The 22,960-nt window shown below is 32.2% G+C and overlaps 1 protein-coding gene across 1 annotated transcript; it reads left to right on the forward strand.

Annotated features, from left to right (window-relative positions):
- The first annotated feature begins 2,599 nt into the window (after positions 1-2,599).
- On the forward strand, positions 2,600-3,567 carry LOC111914392 (uncharacterized). The gene is made up of 3 exons (XM_023910145.3): positions 2,600-2,836; positions 3,040-3,240; positions 3,350-3,567. The coding sequence occupies exons 1-3, from the start codon at positions 2,726-2,728 to the stop codon at positions 3,383-3,385; spliced, it is 348 nt and encodes a 115-aa protein (XP_023765913.1). The 5' UTR covers positions 2,600-2,725; the 3' UTR covers positions 3,386-3,567.
- Positions 3,568-22,960: the final 19,393 nt, after the last annotated feature.

The raw sequence follows: 22,960 nt of genomic DNA on the forward strand, positions 1-22,960 counted from the left end.
CTAACTGGTTTATATCATCAGTTCATCTTCAACTTTAATATGAACATCGTGGAAAAGACCTTGATGGAGCTTCTGGTATACTGAAGACCGCCAAGGTGAGTATGACCAAGTCTCGTAGTGTCAGCTCTACTACTCCTGTTCTGGCCATTAAGGAAGGTGGTTTCAAGAAGGAGAAGTGTTGGTTTTTCTATGCAACTATACACTAGATTAAGGCAATAGAAGCATTCAAAATTCATCCTAAGTGTACATACACCCTAGGATCTAAGTTTTACTATTATTGCAATATACTTTTAAAACTAACCTAACAAACTAAAAAAAGGAAGGATTGAAACACTAAACTTTTGAGAAATTGAATTGTGCTTAAAGCTTGATTCGTTTGATCTCTTGTTGCTCTTGGAAAGACTAGTACCCAAAGTAGAGTACTTATAATGGTTCACACCCAAAAGTCAAGAACCCTAGAAACCAAAGGATATATATATATATATATATATATATATATATATATATATATATATATATATATATATATATATATATATATATGAGAGAGAGAGAGAGAGAGAGATCATATTTTTCAGCCTTCCAGGAAGGGTATTAGAGCCAAAAATATGAGCACCCCAAGGCCTCTTTATATAGATGTGGTGGTAACAAGATAACCTTGATTTGAATTAATTATATATTAAGATTTAATCCATATTGAAATCTCTTCCTTATTTGTTACTTGGATTGATTTTGGAACCCTCTAAGGAGCCTCCCAAAATCGTCCACCACCTTTTGGTTCCGGAATGTTCCCTGTGTTCAACTACTGAACAATTAATACTTAGTCTTTGCACCTCCATGTTAACTCCAATTAATCCCTAATTAATTCTAAATTAATTCTAGTTAATTTCACCTAGTTTCTAGTTAATTTATTAATCATGTAATAAAATAATAAACTATTTTCTTTATCTTCTAAAACTATTTCTAGCTATTAATAATCTTGAGGGCAACCCAAAAAAGGAATTTGATATTATTCCCATATTTACACCAACTAGTTATGATACTGGATACCTGTTTCCAACAAAAAGACATCTCATCCCAAATCAAAGGGAAAGGGCAAAGTTGGACAGTTCAACCCAAACCCAAAGAAGGTAAATGCTGACATAACACCTATAAGTGACCCTAATGAGGCCATCTGCTTAAACTTACAACAAAAAGGCACATAAAGAAGAACAAGCCTAATAAGCTAAGCACCTCATGTATTTTTACGACCAAACTCCGTTTTGCTCCAACTTTTGATTCTTAGATCCTTGAAACGGTATGTGGTAATCACATTTGGTCTGATGTGCAGGGACTAAAGCAAAGTCGGAAGCTAAGGCATGGTGAGCTTGACTTGATCATCTAAAACAAGAGAAAAGTTGGACAATTCATAATGATGCGGCTTTGTCGACTTTGTCATATAAACAAAAAACACATCAATAAACTCTAGTCAGATGGGACCTTGGAATCATTTGACTTCGAGTTAGATGATGTATGTGAGTCTTGTTTGCTTGAAAATATGAAAAAACGCCATTCACAGTTAGCTAACTGTGAAAGAAGCAAGGATTTGTTGGTCAATTCACAATGATGTTGTTACTAATGGGGATTACGAACTTATTCTGTCTAGTGGTTTTCAATTAGATTATTAGTTTGTTATTATTCACCTTACATTGAACGAAACATTATTTCCTCTCTTCCATTGTACCGAGATGCTTTTACATTTAGAAATGATAAGGGTAGTATTTTGGTTTTCAAAATAAGTATTTTTATTTTAAAGAAAACTCATGCAATGGCATATATGAAACCAATATAGGTTTGAGGAAAAATGATAGCTTAATCTAAAATGTTGATTCTTCCAAGGATAATTTGGATAAATCATGTTTGTGACATTGTCGACTTGGTCATATAAATAAAAAACACGTCGGCAAACTTTAGTCAGATGAGACCTTGGAATCACTTGACTTAGAGTTAGATGATATATGTGAGTCTTATTTGCTTGAAAAGATGAAAAAAACGTCATTTACAGTTAGCTGTGAAAAAGACAAATATTTGTTGGACAATTCACAATGATGTGTGTGGACTGTTAAGATCTAACATGAGAAATGGTGAAAGATACTTGTTATATTTACTTGTGAATTTAATAGATATGATTATATTTATTTAATTAGACTTAAATCTGAAACCTTCAAGGAGTTCTAGAATTTATGAAGTTCTTTGCTTCAATTTTGATTCAAGTAACTTTTTTCACACTCAATGATACCAATTTCTAGTGTTCTATGATTGTATGAGAATTATTTTATGTTTAGTAATCAAGTTAATATAATTGAATTCTTCTTATACTCTTGGGCCAAGTAACAAATCAAAATAATTGTTCAAGAAAAATATTTCAACACACATTAAGTAGTTACACATTAAGTAGTTGTACATAACACATAACATATTGTACCTTGTTCTTCTTTTGTCCCCCTCCTCCATGAATGATACCCAAGAAAAATTATATAAATTTTTATTTCGTTTATTAGTAAATTTGGCTTAAAACCCGTATAAAAGAAAATGGATCGGCCCAAATAAAATAACCCACCAAAGACTCTCAATTTATCTTAATCTTTAAACTACGAATTTGAGGCCATCCGTTTCTTTTAAAACTTCTATCTTCTTCAGAAAACGGTGGCCTGTAGAAATTCCTCAGAAAAATCAGGGGAAAAAGATGCCAACTTTGAATCTCTTCACCAACATCCCAATAGACCCAGTGATAGCCTCCGACATTCTCAAAGATGCCACTAAAGCTGTCGCAAAGATAATCGGCAAGCCTGAGTCAGTTAAGTTTCCTAATCAACCCCAAAGTAACGCCCTCCAACTGTTTGTTTAAATGTCTCAATGAACAGCTTGAAGTATCTTGCATTGTTGCACCTCATTTTTTTTACACAGTTCTTTTATTTTTTCCATTTGAAAGATACAAAAATGCAAATACAATCGTTTGAAAATTTAATCACTTACATAATTTGTGTCAAATTTGGGCAGTATGTTATGATTTTGTTGAATGGTGGTGTGCCAATTGCATTTGGTGGCACCGAAGAGCCAGCTGCATATGGCGAAGTGATTTCAATTGGGGGACTTAATTCAACTGTTAATGGAAAGTTGAGTTCGACGATTGCAGAAATACTTGAAACAAAACTTTCTATAAATAGTTCACGTTTCTATATCAAATTTTACGATGTTGAGGTATTTTTCTTTATCTGGACTGGACAGACTTTCTAAGGCTATTTTTAGTTAACTACAATGCAAACGGTCATCTCGACAGACTTTCTAAGACTATTTTTTGTTGTTTCAGCGATCGTTTTTTGGGTTTAATGGATCGACATTTTAATTGGAACGAAAATACAAGGATCATATTTGTGGTACTTGTCTTTGGACAAAATTTATCATTATTAATAATGTTGTAAGATAGTGTTGTAATTTATTATTGGCGTTCTTGTTTATTTTACACTTTCTAGTGAACTTTGTGTTTCAGAAAGTCATTGAGAAAATATGAGAATCTATATTCTGGTCTTTGAGTTCTTAAATTTGTGTATTGAAGTTGGTTTTTAGATTTACAAATGAACAAATAGAAGTATCTATATATGTGTGTTTTTGGAAAATAATGTAATTTCATTTTATTTAATTTTTTGTAGTGTTTAGTAGGGGTGTGTATAAAACCACACAAACCGCCTGCAAACCGCATCGCATAATGCGGTTTTGGATTTTACGTAGTACGGTTTGCAGTTTTTAGTTACAAAATTGCAAACCGCACTGTACGGTTTATATCTTAATCTTAATTTTTTCCAACCGTGCAACTGTTATATAAATTGTCTGTATGTTTTGGAAACTAAAACATATAAATATTTGTTTGTGTTAATCTCTATATAAGACGATCAAAAAGTGATAAAAGGAATAAACGTTACTATTTTAAAATTATCAACGGTTTTTATTTTCAAAAACAAAAGTATGTATAACTCACAACATTACTAGTTCTTTTAGACATGTTAGGACCTTTATGTATATCGGTTATGCTTTAATAAGTAAATATTTACATGGAAATTTACACAGGAAGTTATTCATATACTTCTTCCGATTAGTTTTTAAAAAATTGTGTTAATTTTTTAAACGGTAGAATTTTATTATATTAAAAAACTAGCAAGATGCTAGAAAAGAAACATTACAAAACATGACAGGCAGAAACAGGATTATGTAACCACATGGTCCATCATATTTTAACCTTGTTACACCTATTGGAGATCCAAAAATAAGACCTATGCACAATATTATCAAAAAGGTAAGATTTTCTAGGATTAACCGTTCCAAAAACGATGGAATTTCGAAAATTCGACAAGCACCAGAACATTGCCATAATCATCGCATCGAAGACCTTCCTTTGTCCACTCCTTAAGTTCACCGCATCCGACCAATCTACAAGAGACTGCACATAGAACTGAACCGGGCACTGGCATTCCACCAAGTAGCAAACGAGTCCAAACCTCAATCAATTTAGTACACCTAACAAAAATATGGCCAACGGATTCAACAAATAAAAAAACAAATAGGGCATAAGATCGAATCAATGGTAATGCCTCTATGCGAAAGTCTCTCTCTAGTAGGTATACTCAAAAGAGTAATCTTGCATATTAAGATATTAATCTTAATAGGGATGAGATTATTCCAACGAGTTTTCGTACCTCCTAAAAAAAACATACCACCATCAAGGAACCGGCGAGCAGACGATATCGAAAAAGTATCAGAAACATCAAGAACCTTTAACCACACTAGCATATGAGTTTCCAAGAAAATGTTGTTTTTCCACTTTAGAACGTAATCCGATGGTATGAGGAGAAGAACCTTTCTTGTCAAATATTGGGAAGGAAGCAAAAATTTTATAAGAACCAAACCAGATAGCACATAACTTGTTAACCATTTCATCAACATTTACGAATGCCTTTATATCAAACAAAAACCAAAATGTTTGAATAATCGAGATTTCTTATTAGAGATGAAGATATCAAAAAGTTTTCTAAGGCGAGAACAAACCCTCCACAGTTCATTGAAACCTACTGATTCAGGAAACTTCGTAATGAAAAAAGATTGCACATCGTGACTTACAGATACGTGATTCCTATGGGGTCCAATCCGATCAGTTTTAACACCCTCCTGAGGTTTCTATGTCTTATTCCACATATCCTCATTGTTTCTTTTAGTCTCCATGCGTAACATATTAGGCAAAGTAGATCATACGAAATATCCCAAGAAAGCTTGAACGAAGGGAATAATCAGACAACAGACGTCGGATATCAAAACCATGTTGGCGTTTGTACCCGTCGGTGAAGGGACGAGAAGGTTTCAAAATACAATCTGACCAAATACAATCTGACCAAATACAGTTTTTATAAAATTGTCAGTGGCTTGTTTGATCGATTAGTGTTGTTTTGAACAAATTTTGTAGCTACTTAATACTATTAGAAATAATATATATTTTTAAGATCTGAAGACAAATAATTAAACCAGTTACATTTAGTCTGATGGGTGTTAAACTATTTTTTTAGTTATTTATCTCACCGCTTTAAAACCGCTGCACCACATAACACGGTTTAAACCCTTTACGGTGTGGTTTGTGGTTTCTGAAAATCTCAAACTGCACATGCGGTGTAGTTTTGACTCTAAACCGCAACAACCCACACCGTGCACACTCCTAATTTTTGGATCTATAATAGTTTGTATATATGGTATCTCTTTTATTTGTAATTTTAATTCTATCTATTTCGTTGGTTTGATTATAATTATTTAAGGTTATTGTTTTAAATTTAGAACAAGTAATATAGATGGTGCATTTTTATAATGTATAGTATTTCAATTAATATGTCTGGTTGTCTTTTATTATTTTTATTCATTTCATTTACGCTTTTTATTAATCAACAAGGCTGAACATTTCATTTACGCTTTTTATTAATCAACAAGGCTGAAGATGGGAATTAACAAGGATGTGGTAAATGTGTTTGGAATTATACAAAAAATGTATAAATCAATCGAGATATGCTTCTTGAATGAGGTTGGAAACCTCTTGATGTTTATTGAACTACTACACCAAAAAAATCCCCTCAATGACCTTGACATATAGAGACGATTTCTAGTGGGAACTACAAATTTATGCGTAGATTTAATTATGGAATATGGAAAGCCCAAATTGGATTTGAGAGGTTGTCATGCTTCACATGCTTCAAGGAATAAACTAATTGGTTGAATGGTTTTTGAGCTGTTGTTGTGAATCCTACAGAGAGAATTTTGTTATGTCAAAATGGATAGAAACATATAGGATTGAGGGAGTCGTGCGCTACACGAGGGTCGTTAGGCCTCGCTAAGCTCGTTGTACACCGCTTGCTAATGAGAAGGCGGCATCGCTACAACGAGAGGAGAGAGATGAAGGTGTTGAATTGATTGAGCTATTGAACTTTTGACCACAATTAAACTTACCGGTTTCTCTTTTTTTCTATTTTTTTTTAAACTCTTTCTTTTTTAATAAAAAAAATACCCGCTAAAAGAATTCAACATTTCAAAATTTAATCCAACCAATATATATATATATATATATATATATATATATATATATATATATATATATATATATATATATATATATATATATATATATATATATATATATATATATATATATTGGATAGTTAAAATAAAAACAGTAAATAATGTGATAACATAAAAACATTATTTTTATGTTATAATTCTAGAGTGAAATTTGTATCCATACTTTTATGTCATTATTCAGTAATGAATAAATAAATAGTCACAGGTTAAAACTAAAATTAGAATTTACTACAAAAATACACATACATAAATTTATAATAGAATAATACATTCTAATAAATATATGAATAATAAAACGTTAATATTCGTATTAGAATTACTTCAACAATACACATATACAACATTAATTACAGAATAACAACATAAAGTAGTGTTTTTACGCTCTCACGTTATTTACTGTTTTTATTTAAACTTTATATATATATATATATATATATATATATATATATATATATATATATATATATATATATATATATATATATATATATATATATATATATATATATATATATAAAGAGAGAGAGGGAGAGATAGGTTCAGGTGTTTAAAGTAATTATTGTGTTATCGTATACATAAATGTGAGCCAATCAAAATTAAAAAAATAATAATAAATAAATAAGGGTAATTTAGTAATATGATTAACAACTTCCAAAAATAATTTCTATAATCATGGTATTGACTTTTAATCCTAATTTCTCCAGATGCTTCATCTCATGCTTCATCTAACTGTCCATCTCATGCTTCATCTGGCCTATAAAACCAACCAAGGGGCACCTTCCTCCTCCACATGACCGATTCCCTTTTTCGAATCTCTAGAAACAGAACGAGAATGTGAAACCAAAACTTCTACAAATTCAAAATTCTTACATAAAATCAAATCAAAGATCGCTTGGATCGGATTATTAATTTGAATTTGATAAGTGTTCTAATCATACAATCATCTAGAAATCGATCTGTTTTTTCTACTAGGTTTAGGGTTTGTTGATTTCCGATGTACGATTTAGTCTTTCATCTGGTGGTAATCAGTAGCTTTTTAATCTTGGTAGAAGTTTCTGTCTGATTTTTTTTACGTTTTCCGATCGCGAATTGGTATTTTAGGGTTTTGAAATTTTCGTTGTAGGGAATCGTCATCGGAGTTCGTAGTGGAGATGAACTATCAAGCTCAGATGATGAATCAGTCGTAGTAGCTTCCGATAATGCAATCCCATCGGTTGATGAATAATCAGAAATCTTAGATGTTGATGAATCAGTTAATTAATCCTTCTCATATGATGATGAATCAGTCACAGTCGCAGGGGATGTTGAACAACCGAGGTGGTCGTTACGGGATGTGGCCGCCGGTGCAACCAGAGCAGCTCAAGTTCCAGAATCTGAACACGAAGCCTTCGGGTTTTGTTCCGTATTCTTCAAATGGTCTGATTCATACTTCAATTTATGTTTTTGTTCTTTTTTTTCTGATTTAATACTTCATTTATGTGGACAGTATAGAATCTTGACAAAAGTTGAATTCTGAAAAGGTATCAAGTATGTTTATGTAGATGATTCAATGGATGATATTGGTGATATTCCAATTCTATTGGAATGGAATCACATATTCCAATTCTGTTGGAATGGAATCACGAATTCGAATTCTGTTGGAATCACATAAGTTGATGCTTGAAGAACGCACCACAAAATTGAAACAGATTACATTATTCTTTTAGAATGTATTAGTCTTTTTTAGATTTTGATGTTTTCTTTTTCCGTTTTGAAAGTTTTTTTAGTTTTATTATTTAACAATAAATGTAATTCTTAACAATCGTTACCCGTATTCTATAAGAAATAATGTATTTTTTTTATTCTTCAATTGATTGTTCAAGAATTTGTTATTCTACAAGAAGTTCTTAAAGTCATGATCAAAAAATAGGTTCAAGAATATTTTTATTATTTATTGTTCAAGAATATTTTTATTTTTGAGTAAATAATTAAATAAATAAACATATTCTGTCAAAATGTCCGAATTAAAATAGTTATAATTTGTAAAAAATTAATAAAATCTATTATCCCTTAAAATATGCAATTTTCCTTTATTAAATCTATATTAATTGACTAAAATACCCTTGTAATTAAATTAGATGATATTTTTCAATTACATTTAATTCAATAATATATATTAATCACTTTCTTAAAATAAGTAAAATTGATTGGCTCACAGTTATGCATACAATAACACAATAATTACTTTGAATAGAATAACCTAGGCCTATATATATATATATATATATATATATATATATATATATATATATATATATATATATATATATATATATATATATATATATATATAACCATTCACTTTTTCTATTTCAACGCAGATACATCATAATACATCTCTCTTCCAAACAACTCCATCAGTTTATAAAAAAATGTCATGTCCGTCCTCCTCATCATCATCGTCATCATCTTCATCAAATGATGCTCTTGATAGCGAGCATTATGCAACGTAAATGAAGAAGATATGTCCAAAGACAGCGTGCAACAGCCCACCCACGTTTCATGCATGATTATTTTGACGTGCATGCTCTCTTTCGAGGATATTATTTTTGTCGACGGTTCCAGACGCATAAAGACTTGTTTATCCGTAGTGTCTAAGTGTAAATGCAGTGTCTGAGTATAAGCGGCAACAACCGGATGCAAGTGGTACATTAGGATTTGATCCAGTTCAAAAATGTATTTGTGTATTTTGTATGTTAGCATATGACACCCCCTTGATGCACAGGACGAGAGTTTTCGGATGTCTACACGTACCACACGATAAAGTCTTCACGAATTTTGCAGATTTTTCATGTCTTTATATAGTTTACAATATATGTGTCATCCTACTTCTGGTGACATATAAAATCTATATGATCATCATGCAAATGTGCATCGTTTACCTGGGATGTTAGCAAGTTTAGATTGCATGCATTGGAGATGGAATTTGTGTCCAAATACGTATCATGGAAAATATACAAATGGAAATTATCATTATCCTACCATTGTACATGAAGTAGTAGCCTCACAAGATTTGTGGTTCTGGCATGCATTTTTCGGTAGTGCCGGTTCGATTAACGACATTAATCTTCTTAATAATTCACCACTATTCAACAAAGTGTATGACAGTACTTCCCCAGATTCTTCGTTTGTACTCCGAGGAACGGAATACAATTTTGGGTATTATCTTGTTAATGAGGTCTATGCTGACCTTTCTGTTTTTGTTAAACTTTTTTGTGTCCGGATGACCCTCAAAGGAACATATTTAAGAGAGTTCAAAAAAGAGAGAAAAGATATCGAACGATCGTTTGGAGCACTTAAAAATCATTGGTAAATACTTGCTAAACCATCATTGTTTCATGATGTTTCTATTATGACAGAAGTGATGTATACATGTATCATATTGCATAATATGATACTAGAACATGAAGAAAACACGATATGTGTGTACTAAAAGAATAAAATCATCCCCGAGACACACCCACTTGAATATGGTGGTCAAGAATGGATATGAAGAATGATGAAAGTCAACAATGTAGTAATCCATGTCGATCTTCATTGCCATGTGACTGATTATCTTTGGATAAATGAAAATATTGATCTTAATATGCCACCGGAAGATGAATGAAAGGCCAATTGTCAGAGGAAGGCCCTTTGTTTAGGTATGAAGTGTGTGTGTGTTTTATGAAGTGTCCTTTAGTTATTAAGTCTTGTTTCTATGTATTAAGTCATGTTTCTATGTATTAAGTCATGTTTCTAGGTATTAAGTCATGTCTTGAATTATTAAGTTGTGTTTCTAGGTATTTTAAGTTTTGATTTATTGTAACAATTTTAATTTAATATGAAACTAGGAAAAAAAAAGCCCGTCCATCATACGAGCGTGATTTTTTTTTTTTTTGGTTTTTTTAATGCATTGTTTTGTTTAACAGGTCATCTAAAAGATTGAAAGGTTAAGTAATATATGGATCTTTCATTAGGTAGTCTTCGTAAAGACAACGAAAGATACATACATAGAAAAGAGAGCGGACGATACACAAATTAAGACTATCTACTTCAGTCGTATTCATCGGGAAGGTTCCTAGTTATTTTCTTGTGGGTGGCAATGGTGTTGAGCGGTTCATTTTGAAAACCTATAACATGGGTAATAAAGTCAGAATGATGATAATATAAGAAACTTAAAATCCATATGAAGACTAAATCGGTTTATCATGCTTTACCCTGTTGGCTGCAGCTACATGTTCAACTAAAAATTCGATTGATTAAGGAGACATCATAAGATAAAAGCCAAAAATATAGTTGTATTTATTTGTCCTTTTCAACTGTTCAAAAACATTTGTATTTTTTCTTAATGTTAGCATAGGTGTTGTTTCCATATATGGACTTATTCTAGGGCATTTAATGTTGATATATAACACCAGGTCCACCTGAGAACGTGAATGGAAAAGATTATCATTAGTAACAGGTTGGAGCTAGCTAGAAAAGGATGTTTCAATTTCAATTTTGTATTATGATTTACAACAAAGAATGGAAAAGGAAGCAAAGGTGTATCCAACTCCTTTTTCATGAATAAAATCGTTGTATGCTTTCATGGCCTAATGTCAATTTAGCTCAAACCAATGCCCATGGGTAGGGTACATGGCGACATTGAACTGGAGTTGGACATAAGATGTCTATCAATGATGATTTATTCTAACTTTATCTTTTTTATTATGAATGAACTTAGAAATCAAAGCAGTAGCCCAAGAACCCGTGACACTAACTTCGTCTCCCGAAAAAAAACAAAAATTAATCGTAAGAGATATAAACATCTCATAAATAAAGACTTTCGGAAATAAATCACAAGAACAAAATTTGAATAAAAGTTTCATAAAGCAGAAAATCACATATATAGAACTTGAATAAAGATGGATTAAAGTAGTAAAAAAAATTAATAATCCATACTTGTGGAGGCAAAATCGGAGATGGAAACATGAATATACCTTTGTGGGATCATCACCAAAATCATTGAGCATTCCTTTTGAGTTAGAGGTGCTTGATTCATATAAGAAACTTGGTTAAAACAGAACATCCATAAAATATTTAACCCTAATTTATGTAAACCATTTTATTCTACAACATACATACATAGAAATTAGCATGCCTCAATTTCTACACAAATTCATGATTGTAATATGTTGTAATCCAACATTCAAGTATGTTTTTTTTTCTTGTGAATTAATTATTCTATAATACTTTAATTTCAATTTTTTTTGTTTTATATATGTTACTATGTTGAATGTATACATTTTTCATAAAACCCATTACACATATAACCACATGTAAGGTAGCTAGCCTCCCGTTCAAAAGAGACATGTTTAAAATTATCGTCACATCATCGAAACATCATCATAGTTGGCTCGCATCATAATCAGTCATAAACTCATCCTAACTAGTGGTCATGCTTATGAGAAAAATGTTGTTTTCAAAATAACCATATTGTCCCCATTAATAAAGTAATTTATTAAATACATTTCATGAAATGCATTTCTATTGCATATACTAAACACATAGCTTATGCAAGAGGAACTACACATAAAGAATTGACATGACAACGCACTCAAGTTTTAACTTTTTACCAAGTTTTCAAAATACATCCAATTGACTTTTAACATCGGTAACTCAACTTCTAATGAACTTAGAATTATTAACTAACATTTAAATATTAGTTTTAATCACAAATTAATTAACATCCTAATCATACTCATTTAACCAATGATTCATTTCTTGATGAAAATCTAATGGATTAAGGTTTCAAAACTTTTATGAAGTCCATTGGAAGTCATAATAGCTTTCCTAATATGAAATTAGCTTAAAATAATATTTTAGTAGCATGAAACATGAACCTAATTGATGATTTGAACTACATTTATGATATAGTTCAAAGTTTTAATGGATTAAAACCATATCAAGTTAAATTTAAATTTGAAACTCCATTGACGCTCATGCAAACTTGTAGGATCAAAATGAATCAAAATGGAGTTGATATCTTCATAGGTTGAACTAGAAATTTAAATATGAAGTTCTAGCTATTATTTAATGCAAAAACATCAATCAAAATCATACTATAATGGTTAAGAACATCATTCCACAATATAGGGTTTTAAAACTTTTTTCAAAACATTGATTAATTCACATTCTAACTTACTAATCACAAGTTGAAGCTAGAAGTGTAACCTAAACATATAATCATCATCGAATTTTCACTCCTTATCAAAAAGCACCCTAAAATTCAAAATTATGAAGGGTTAACTAAGCTATAAGGAGAATTGGTTAAGATGAATGGAGATTTGTTATCTTCATCTAAATTGTTTAAGGATCCGAGTTCCAAAGCTTCAATTTGACTTCAATATAGCTTCAGTCTCAACAGTGTTCATAAAATTGCTTTCCAACCTCTCTCAACTTTCCCTAAATCATGAAAATTAAGAAGAAGAAGAAGAAGGAGAGTAGTCGGTTTATGTTCATAAGTTTGGCATCTTGACATATTTGATCGCTCAAATTCCATTCCACTCACTTAGCTCCAAATCAACCCTAACTTCACAAGTAGCTTTTTAATTTATCGATATAATCTTAACCAACTTATGTATTAACACATTTAGTCCTATAAGAGTTGAATGGGTTAAATACAAGTCATACATGTTTAAATCCACATAAGTCGAGTCAGATATTGATTTTATAAACTTGACTCATTTTTTATATATATTTTATTCATTATATTTATTAAATTTAAATCGATTATTTTTTAGTTATTGTTTTATTCAAATAAATTTAAAATTACCCTTACAACACGACATTACAAAAATAGGGGTACAAAATCAATTTTTAAAAAAATAGTATAACTTGTTAACCAATAAGCAGGACCATGTTAATAACATATTATTTTTTAGAAAAAAAAACATCATAAATGGTCCACATGTTTTCCTTAGATCTGAAGTTTAGTCCCTAAGGATAAAAAAATTCACAAATGGTCCTTGTACTTTATAAAGTTTTGATGTTTGGTCTTTTTTGCTAACTCTGTTAGATTTAGATCGTTAACTATTATTTGATTATTATATTCGGAGGGCATTTCCGTCATTTCCTTACCACATGGACCATTTATGATGTTTTATCTTATATATATATATATATATATATATATATATATATATATATATTAATTTTCAAAGGATCCCACCCCATCACTCTCTCTCTCTCTCCCTCTCTTAAAAACAGACTTGCACAAAGTCAGGAACAACCATGGAAGATGAGAAAAGCTTGGAGATTTATGAATTCAAGCCCTATGAAGATTCCTACCAAATGGGTTTTTACATTGGAAACCATTTATCCAACCTTATAACATGCAGACTCACCTCGGACTCCATTTTCAAACCCTTGGAGTGATTACCTCCATTAAAAAACCAAGAATTTAATAAGAAAGCTTCCGATTGTGAGTTTGAATACTACAATATCATTTTTTATAGGTTCACAATCTCATATTTTTTGCAGACCAAACCTAGAAGAAAGTTTATGATTATATATTTGAATACCATGCAAAAAATCTAATTCAAATCGACAATGACTCACAAATCTGCCTACCGACCAAAGGGGATTGTTTTTTCACCCACTGTTCTAATTGAGGCTCGCCAGCACCATCCCTACGTCAAGCTAGTACCATCATTCACATCTGCAACGAATCACTACCACCTCCTTTGATTACTAAGGATGGATAAAACGAAATTGAAGAAGAACAACAAGAAGCCGCCTGATGTGCGTGTTCTACCCCCAATCCATCCCATCAAGGCTGGGTAGAAAGCTGAAGAACAAAGGTAATAATTTTCCAATCGGTTATCAACGAAATACCAAAAAAGGGATAAATTCTTTTTGCTGTATGTGTCGATTGATGATTGGCACAAAGGAATCCAAAAAAATTAAGAGACTTGCAAGTTTATGTAAAGAAGATGATAAACATAAGAGAATCCTCCCTTTTTTACTAGGGATCAGTCAAGAAAGAAGGAAGATGAGAGCATTGTTAGCAATCACCTTCGTCATCTTCTCTTTAGTCATATGCAACACCCAAACCATCACCATCTAATCCCGAAACCATCACAAAGATGACCTACCTGCATAATCAGAGTCAAGAGAAACTCTCCCCTATTCTTCGATTTTAGCCTTTTACATAGACATGTTCTTGTAAGTAGGGACACAGACCTCAATTTCTGGAGTGTATATGTGTTTGTAGCGATTTTTTGGGTCTCAATTTTTATAGAGATTTGAGGTTTGAAAGTGGGAAATGAAGGCTAGTTTGGTAGATGAGATAGATAGATAAAGTGAGTGAGAGACTGTAAGAGAGAGATAGGGTGGGACCCTTTGAAAATTAAATTATATATATATATATATATATATATATATATATATATATATATATATATATATATATATATATATATATATAACATGGTCCCTATGGTAGTAAAATGACGGAAATGCCCTCCAAATATGATAATCAAATAATTGTTAATGACCAAAAGCTATCAGAGTTGGCAAAATGACCAAACATCAAAAGTTTTGAAAGCAAATAGACCATTTGTGAAATTTTGATATTTAGAGACTAAATTTGAGATCTGAGGCACATAGACTTTTTATGATGTTTTTTCTATTTTTTATGTTGATAACAAAATTACCAACAATTAGGAATTACAATATAAAATAATAATGGACATATATATATATATATATATATATATATATATATATATATATATATATATATATATATATATATATATATATATATATATATATATATTCAAACAACCAGTTGAAACTAACTAATTATTTTAATCAAAATGTTTGGAAAAATAACAAAATAAAGTAATAAATTAAACAATTAAAAATAATTTTTTAATTTAAAACAATAAATACACAAAACAAATATAAGCAAATAAAAAACATATAAAAATGATGTTAGTAGTGGTACGTTTGGTAGGTCCATGGTGTAATCATATTCATAAATCACAATTATATAAAATAACTTATAACATTAGAAAATCTTTAATATATAAGTTTTATAAAGATTTATTGTATTTACTACCTAGATTTTTAACTAATAAAATGATTGAGAAAAAAAATCTTTTTTCCCAATATATATAAATTTGTATAAAGCTTTTTTTATACGCTGAGAAGTGAGAATAGCTTATTGGAAAAAAAAAAACTTTTGTTTAAAAAATGTTTTGCCAGGAGATCATATTTTTTTAACGATCTATTCAAAAGGTAAAAAGCATACATTAAATTAAAAATGCTCTTATAATGACGATAAAAACTCACAAAATGGAAGACTAAACCCAAAAAATTCACAAAATGGAAGACTAAACACAAAATAACACTTCAGTTTTCGGAAGAATAAAAAAAAAGGGAAAAAGGGAAAAGCTAATCATATAACACGTTGCATTATCTAGTAGTTAGTTACAAAACGTGGGAAATCAACTAAAATAATCTAATAAAACGAAAAACGGCCAGACTTGGTTGTTGATCTATTCACACCAATTTCCGAAAGTCGTGGTCTATCGCGTGCGTCTAGACATAAACTTGATGACACGTTTTTTTGCAAGTTATTAGGGTAAACAGAATAATAGTTGTCCACACTCCACATGTCATGAAGACTATTTCCGTGTTATATGTATTTCAGTGATAAAAGAAACTTTTTCGTTTGTCTATTCTTCGGTGTCCGTGTTTATTTATTTATTTTTTTTTTGGTAAAGATTTAAGAGATTGATATAGTTTTTAATTTATACATATTTAACGACTAAGATTTATTTATTTATTTTTTTTTATCAACGTTTGACAATTTTTTTTGTCTACGTTCAATCTTTATTATCGGCTACTGCAGGTTAAACCGGAAAAATGACATAATATAGTAATATATTTTTAAGTTTGTACACATTTAGATTTCAATATTTTTATACAAATTTAGTTTTTATGACCGGTTCTTCAAATTTTGTTCACGACATTTTACGTGAGACAATCATTAATTAGGTGTTTTCATATGTGGCTCGTCTTTTACTTATATCAGTAACCTAATTTATGAGTCGATCAAATAATGATGGTACCCTAGTTTTCTCCAAACAGAAGATGTATTCGACTTCGTTTTCATCTATCCCCATAGTAGACGACAACATTTTTTGTGATTGTTTCCTCGTAACTCGATTTTGCACTTTCAAGACAAAAAAAAACACTCTGGCAAAAAGTTTCATCTATCTCCATAGCAAACAACGAGATTCTTTGTGACTGTTTCCTCCCAACTTGAATTTGCACTTCTAAGACAAAGAATGTTGATTGCTATAAAGATAGATGAAATCAAAGATGAAGTCAACTTCTGCTTGGGGAAAACTATGGCACCAATATTATTTGACCGATTTGTAAATTAGGTTACTACTATAAGTGAGAGACGAACAACGTATGAGAACACCTCATTAATGATTAGGGATGAGCATATGGAACGGGGAATCGGCCGAAATGGGTACCGGAATCGAAACCGAAACCCGATGAAACCAGTCGGGTCGGGACCGGGACGATATGCTTGTGGATTTTTGGAACTGGTAGGAACCGAAAAAAAATCAATAGAACTTGAAAAAACCGGAACCGTATGTTGCTATTTCTCGAGGACTGGTTCCAACATTGAAGACACTGTAAGAACGGAACCGATAGAACCGGCGGTCCGGTTCGGTTCCTATTTTCCACTAAGTTTGGTTCTTACGTTGGTTACGGTTTGGGCCGGTTCTAGCCTGGTCAGTACCTTTTCTTATCCCTATTAATGCTTGTCCCATGTAGGATGTCATGAGCAAAATCTGAAAAAACTAGTCATAATGATTAAATGCGTATAAAAACATTAAAGACTAAATGTTTACAAACTAAAAAATATATTACCATATTAAGTCATTTTCTCGGCTTAACTTGAAATAATTGGTTATAATGACTGAATATGGATATAAAAAAAACTAAATTAAATGGTCAAATGTAAAAAAAAAAAAAAAAAAAAAAAAATACCAATTATATACAAATCAAAAAATATATTACCCTTTTAAGTCATTTTTTTTCTATTCTTTTATAACCAAATAAATACAAAAAGCACAAGTTACTTATTTATTCCTCATAAAAAAGTAACACACGATCATTTATCAAATTTATCATGACCATGTACTTATAAAACATGAGAATATATATATATATATATATATATATATATATATATATATATATATATATATATATATATATGGGTAAAGTGAATATACCTAACAACCTTATATAAGCTTAGGTACCTAACCACATTATACTACATTGTTTTGCATTATATTTTCATTGCAATCATCTAAGGTTCTTAAACTTCAACCCTTAACTTGATTTACTTCCAAGATTTTCAGACATTCCCCATTATATTCCTCCTACATCATTTGATTTGTAACGGTAGTATATGAAGTCCACCAAGGGGTCTTCGATAGAAAGACGTCATTTGAAGGAAGATAATGGTAAAAATCCAAATATTTTGGAAGCAATCAAGTTACAAGGTTGAATTTTAAGAACTTTGGGTGATTAAAATGCAAATATGATACAAAATTACGTAGTATGATGTGGTTAGGTACCCAAGCTTATATAAGGTTGTTAGGTATATTCAATTTACCCTATATATATATATATATATATATATATATATATATATATATATATATATATATATATATATATATATATATATATATATTAAAAAAGTTCACTCTTATAAATAGTAAAATTGGTGGGTTTTTGGCATCTTTAGTCCACCTATTTACATCTTTTCATATTTCGTCCTTCCGTTTTTAGGGTTTTCATATTATTCATTCTCAGTTTTTTTTCTTTTCGTTTTCTACGCTCGGTAATGGATTTTGGGATTTACTATATGTTTTGTCGGTGGAATGTCTGATATGTTTCTCCTCTTTCGATTCCAAGATTCATGTTCACCAAGAACAAGAGAAGAGCATAAACTAGTCTTTGTAACCAACAAGTTAAATGGATCTAATTTGTGTAACCTTAGAGTTATGAGAGTCACCAAGACAAAACTCGAAGGTTCCACTGTTTTTGATATGTAAAGGAAGATAAGGGGACCACTGTCTTGTTGAAGAGGTCTTTGGATTTCAAAGGAGAGTTGGTGTTGTAGTGAGACCGTCTATGAAAATGAGACGTGCTACGCCATCCAACTTCACTTAATCCCATTTCAACATAGATAGGCTGTCCAGGAAGTTAGAGATATATGCTAAGAAGAACATATTTTGGCATAGTTATCTCCTATTTGGCCTCATATATAGGATGTTTCATGTCAATTAGCGTCAGCATCAGCGTCAGGACGAGAGCGGTTAGTGTTGAAGAAAAGATGTAGAGCGAGCGTTAACTAGCTCTAGTCTAAGGATGCCACACCGAAGGAATGATACACTGATCATTTTCAAAGGAATAAGTCAGTTCAGGTCACTATCGTGAGAGAAGAACTTGCATGAGCAATGTTATAAGCAAAATGTACAATGTATACTTCTTTGGTAAAATAAAAGTTAAAAAGAATTTTTGAAACATGAAATCAAAGTAAACTAAAACTATAGCAGCTTGTGTTCAGAAGTTTTAAAGTAGCAAAGCATAAACAAAACCAAATACATAAAGTAGCATTGTCTAAACTCATAAAATCAAAGCATATAAATGTTGTTGTCCCTGAGTGCAGTGAGCACAATTTTGTTATTAGAGTCAAAAACCTTTCCTTCATGACAATCCAAGAAAGACTTATAACTGTTAGGGCCAGGATCCCAAAATTACATTCAGGATCCTCAAACCTTAGGATCCTCAAGGATACTTCAGGATCCTGACTATTATCATTTATTCTCATAACTTTTATGCTAGTGATATGCTTTGTTATTTTTCTCACATGTGAAGAAATAATCAGCCAAAGACTTATTCTCAATGAATAATCATTATGACCATGCGAAAGACCTGTAAGACCAAGTCAAGTAACGTCTATAAGTTGATCACGGAGGATCCCGAAATTGTCGGAGTTCTTGTTATTAGCTTTAGACTATAAAAACATTTGTATGCATCACACTACACACAACACATAGCAGAACAACAACTGTTGTACTTATATTCTTTACATTTTCTCTGTAATCTACCTTTTCAATCAATAAAATTATCGAGGCAGGTGATCATTATCACCTCCCAAAGATTTATGTCGGAGATCCTAGCAAGCATCAAGGGCTTTACTTGTAAAAAACTTGTGTCACTTTGATCAACATTTTATACTTGCATTATTCTGAACATCACAACCTCTCATACACTTTGGTCGATTCTTGCTTGTTTATTTTTTTATTAAAACAATTTGGCGCCCACCGTGAGGCCGTGATGTTCAAAATCCTTCAAAAATCATGTCTACTCAATCAACCCTATCCTCTTCCTCAATTCCTCCCATTTCCTCCAAAAAACTTCCACCACCTGCTGTTGGAACTCCTAAGAATGCCTCAAAAGCACCGAAGAAAAACACATCTCCAGTCGTTACCCCAGGACTCCAGGATCCTCCTGTGCTGATTTCCACCAGTGAATTCTTCTCTATAATGAAGAGACTGGAATGACAGGTCGCCTAGCAGCAAGAAGATAACAGGATAATTCTCAAGGAAGTGGAGAGAATGAGGATAGAAATCGACAAACCTCGGGAAGCAGCATCGTTGATCTTGCAGCCCAAGATCCTGAACTTCGACAACAAAAGATCCGCAATGATTCGCCGTGAGATAGGATCCTCAACATCAGCCTTTATTCTTGCCTGGGGCACGACTCCAAGAGAATAAGCACATATGACCCAGGATCCCACTAAAACCTTTATTACTCCCAATAACAAGGATCCTGGTAACCTCGTCAATAATAATATCTTTACTACTAACTTAATGGATTTTGATATAGGTTTAAGCCTGATCATGGCTAAGGAGCTCCAACAACTAAGACAAATGATCTCAAGCGTACCTGGAGTAGTTCAGCTGTACTAGAAGGATCCCCCATAAGCCACAGGATCTCAAGATTGGTTCCAGCAATAGCTGACACCGAAGTACCAAAGCGCTTCCAAACCCCCAACATGAAGCCTTATGACAAGACTATAGATCCTAAGGAGCATGTGGCACAATAAAGGGAAAGGATGGAGATCATTCCCATTCCCACTCACTTAAAAAAGCTTGCTTGTGCAAGGGTTTTAGTTCAACCCTCATGGGATCAACTTTAAAATATCTCCTTAATGTTCCTCCTCATTCTATTACATCGTTTGCTCATTTGATTAATTTATTTAACAATCAATTTTCTTGTAGCAGAACATTCGAAAAGATCACTAGTGATCTCAATCAGGTGGTCCAGGATCCTAAGGAGTCCCTTAGGACTTGTGTGAACAGGTTTGGGAGGGAAGCTCTAAGTATCCCCAACATCGACATGGTAACTGCAGTTGAAGCCTTTAAAATGGGCTTAAAGAAAGATTCAATTTATATTAAGACCTCATAATGACTCCATGCAGGAGGATGGATGACGTCAGAAGCAGAGCATTAAGATTCATCAGGCTCGAAGAAGACAAGGAGATGCGAAAAAGGAGCAACCCGCCAAGCTCTTATGATCACCCCAACAGAAAGGCCAATTCTTCTGCCCAAAGATCCTATAAATCAAAATCATATTCCAAACCTGACCATCACCGGGTTAATGCCCTTAAAGATGAGGGAGAGGAAGAAGATTTTCCTAAGATTACCGACTATTGTTTTTCTATGGATATTTCAAATGTAATATTTGCCATGCAGGATCTTGGAGACAAAGAAATATGGCCAAGAAACAAAGAAAAACCCACCACTTGGAAAGACAAGTCCAAATGGTGTGCATACCATGAAGACTTCGGTCACAACACAGAGGCTTGCATATCTCTCAGGAAGGAGATCAGCTACTTCCTAGGAAAAGGATACCTCAAATAGATCCTTGGAAGAAGAAAGCAGAGATCCAAAGAAAAAGATCAGGATCCTCAGAAGATCCTTGACAGAACAGGTTCCTCCTTCCGATGCCAAGGTAATCAATGTTATCTTTGTAGGATCCGACATTTGTGGTACAACTTATTCTGCAGTGAAGAGGCATGCCAAGGTATCCAAAACGGAAAAGGAAAAAGGATCATGGAAGAACACATCAATGACAAACGAAAAAGAGATCACCTTCGGTGAAGCAGATAAACAAGATGTCCAGGGTCCTAACCATGATGAATTGGTGATTACTCTCTACATCGCCAACCATTTTGTCAGAAGGATCCTTATTGATGGAGGATCCTCAATCAACATCATACTCCTGGACACGTTGAAAAGAATAAGAAACCTGGAGTCTGATATAGTTGCAAGATCCTCAGTACTAATTGGATTCATCGGCGAAACCAAGCACACCGTCGGCGAAATAAAGCTACCTATCAACATATTGGGGGTAAACTCTATACAACATTTTTTGCGTAACTGATATGTTATCCTCTTATAATATCATACTAGGTAGACCATGGATCCACAAAATGAAGGTTGTTCCATCGACATATCATCAACGCGTAAAGATGCCCACCCCATGGGGAACAGTGAAGATTAGAGGAGACCAAAAAGAATCCAAGGAATGCTACAAGACATTGACAAAATCTTCAAAAATACCATGACAACCATGGTAATTAAAGGAGAGGGCACGAGATGTGATAGAAGCAAGAGAGCAAGATATAGAAGAAGTACATCTGAACATTGAGGATCCTAAAGCCAAAGTTCTTGTAGTACCCTTAATGCCTGAATAAGTCGAACATGATCTTACAAAGTGTTAGGTTTTAAGCACTATAACACTCCTATGGTGCATGTGATGCCCGTAGATTCGGGCTAGTCAATTTAGAGATAATAGGGGTCGAAAACAACTTTTCGACAAAATATTATTTAGAATAAATAATCTTAAAAAAGTTGTAGAATATGTCTCAAGGGTTCCGTACATATAAAGAACACCGAAATCCGAGTTATAACGAAGAAGTTATGGCCCGTCGAAGTTTTACGACAACACAGGCACGACACCGGGAGACATAAAAAGTGAATTTACGATACAAGACTTTTTAGCCTTAGTGATCTAAACCAAAGTTGTAGCATATGTTAAACCAAGAACGTCCATAAAAAGAACGCCCAAATCTGACTTCGTATGAGGAAGTTATGATTTTTCTAAGATTCGGTTTAGTAGTGCACGACCCGAAACTCGAATT

The sequence above is a fragment of the Lactuca sativa genome, chromosome 5 (genome assembly GCF_002870075.4).
Source record: "Lactuca sativa cultivar Salinas chromosome 5, Lsat_Salinas_v11, whole genome shotgun sequence".
Lineage (NCBI taxonomy): Eukaryota > Viridiplantae > Streptophyta > Magnoliopsida > Asterales > Asteraceae > Lactuca > Lactuca sativa.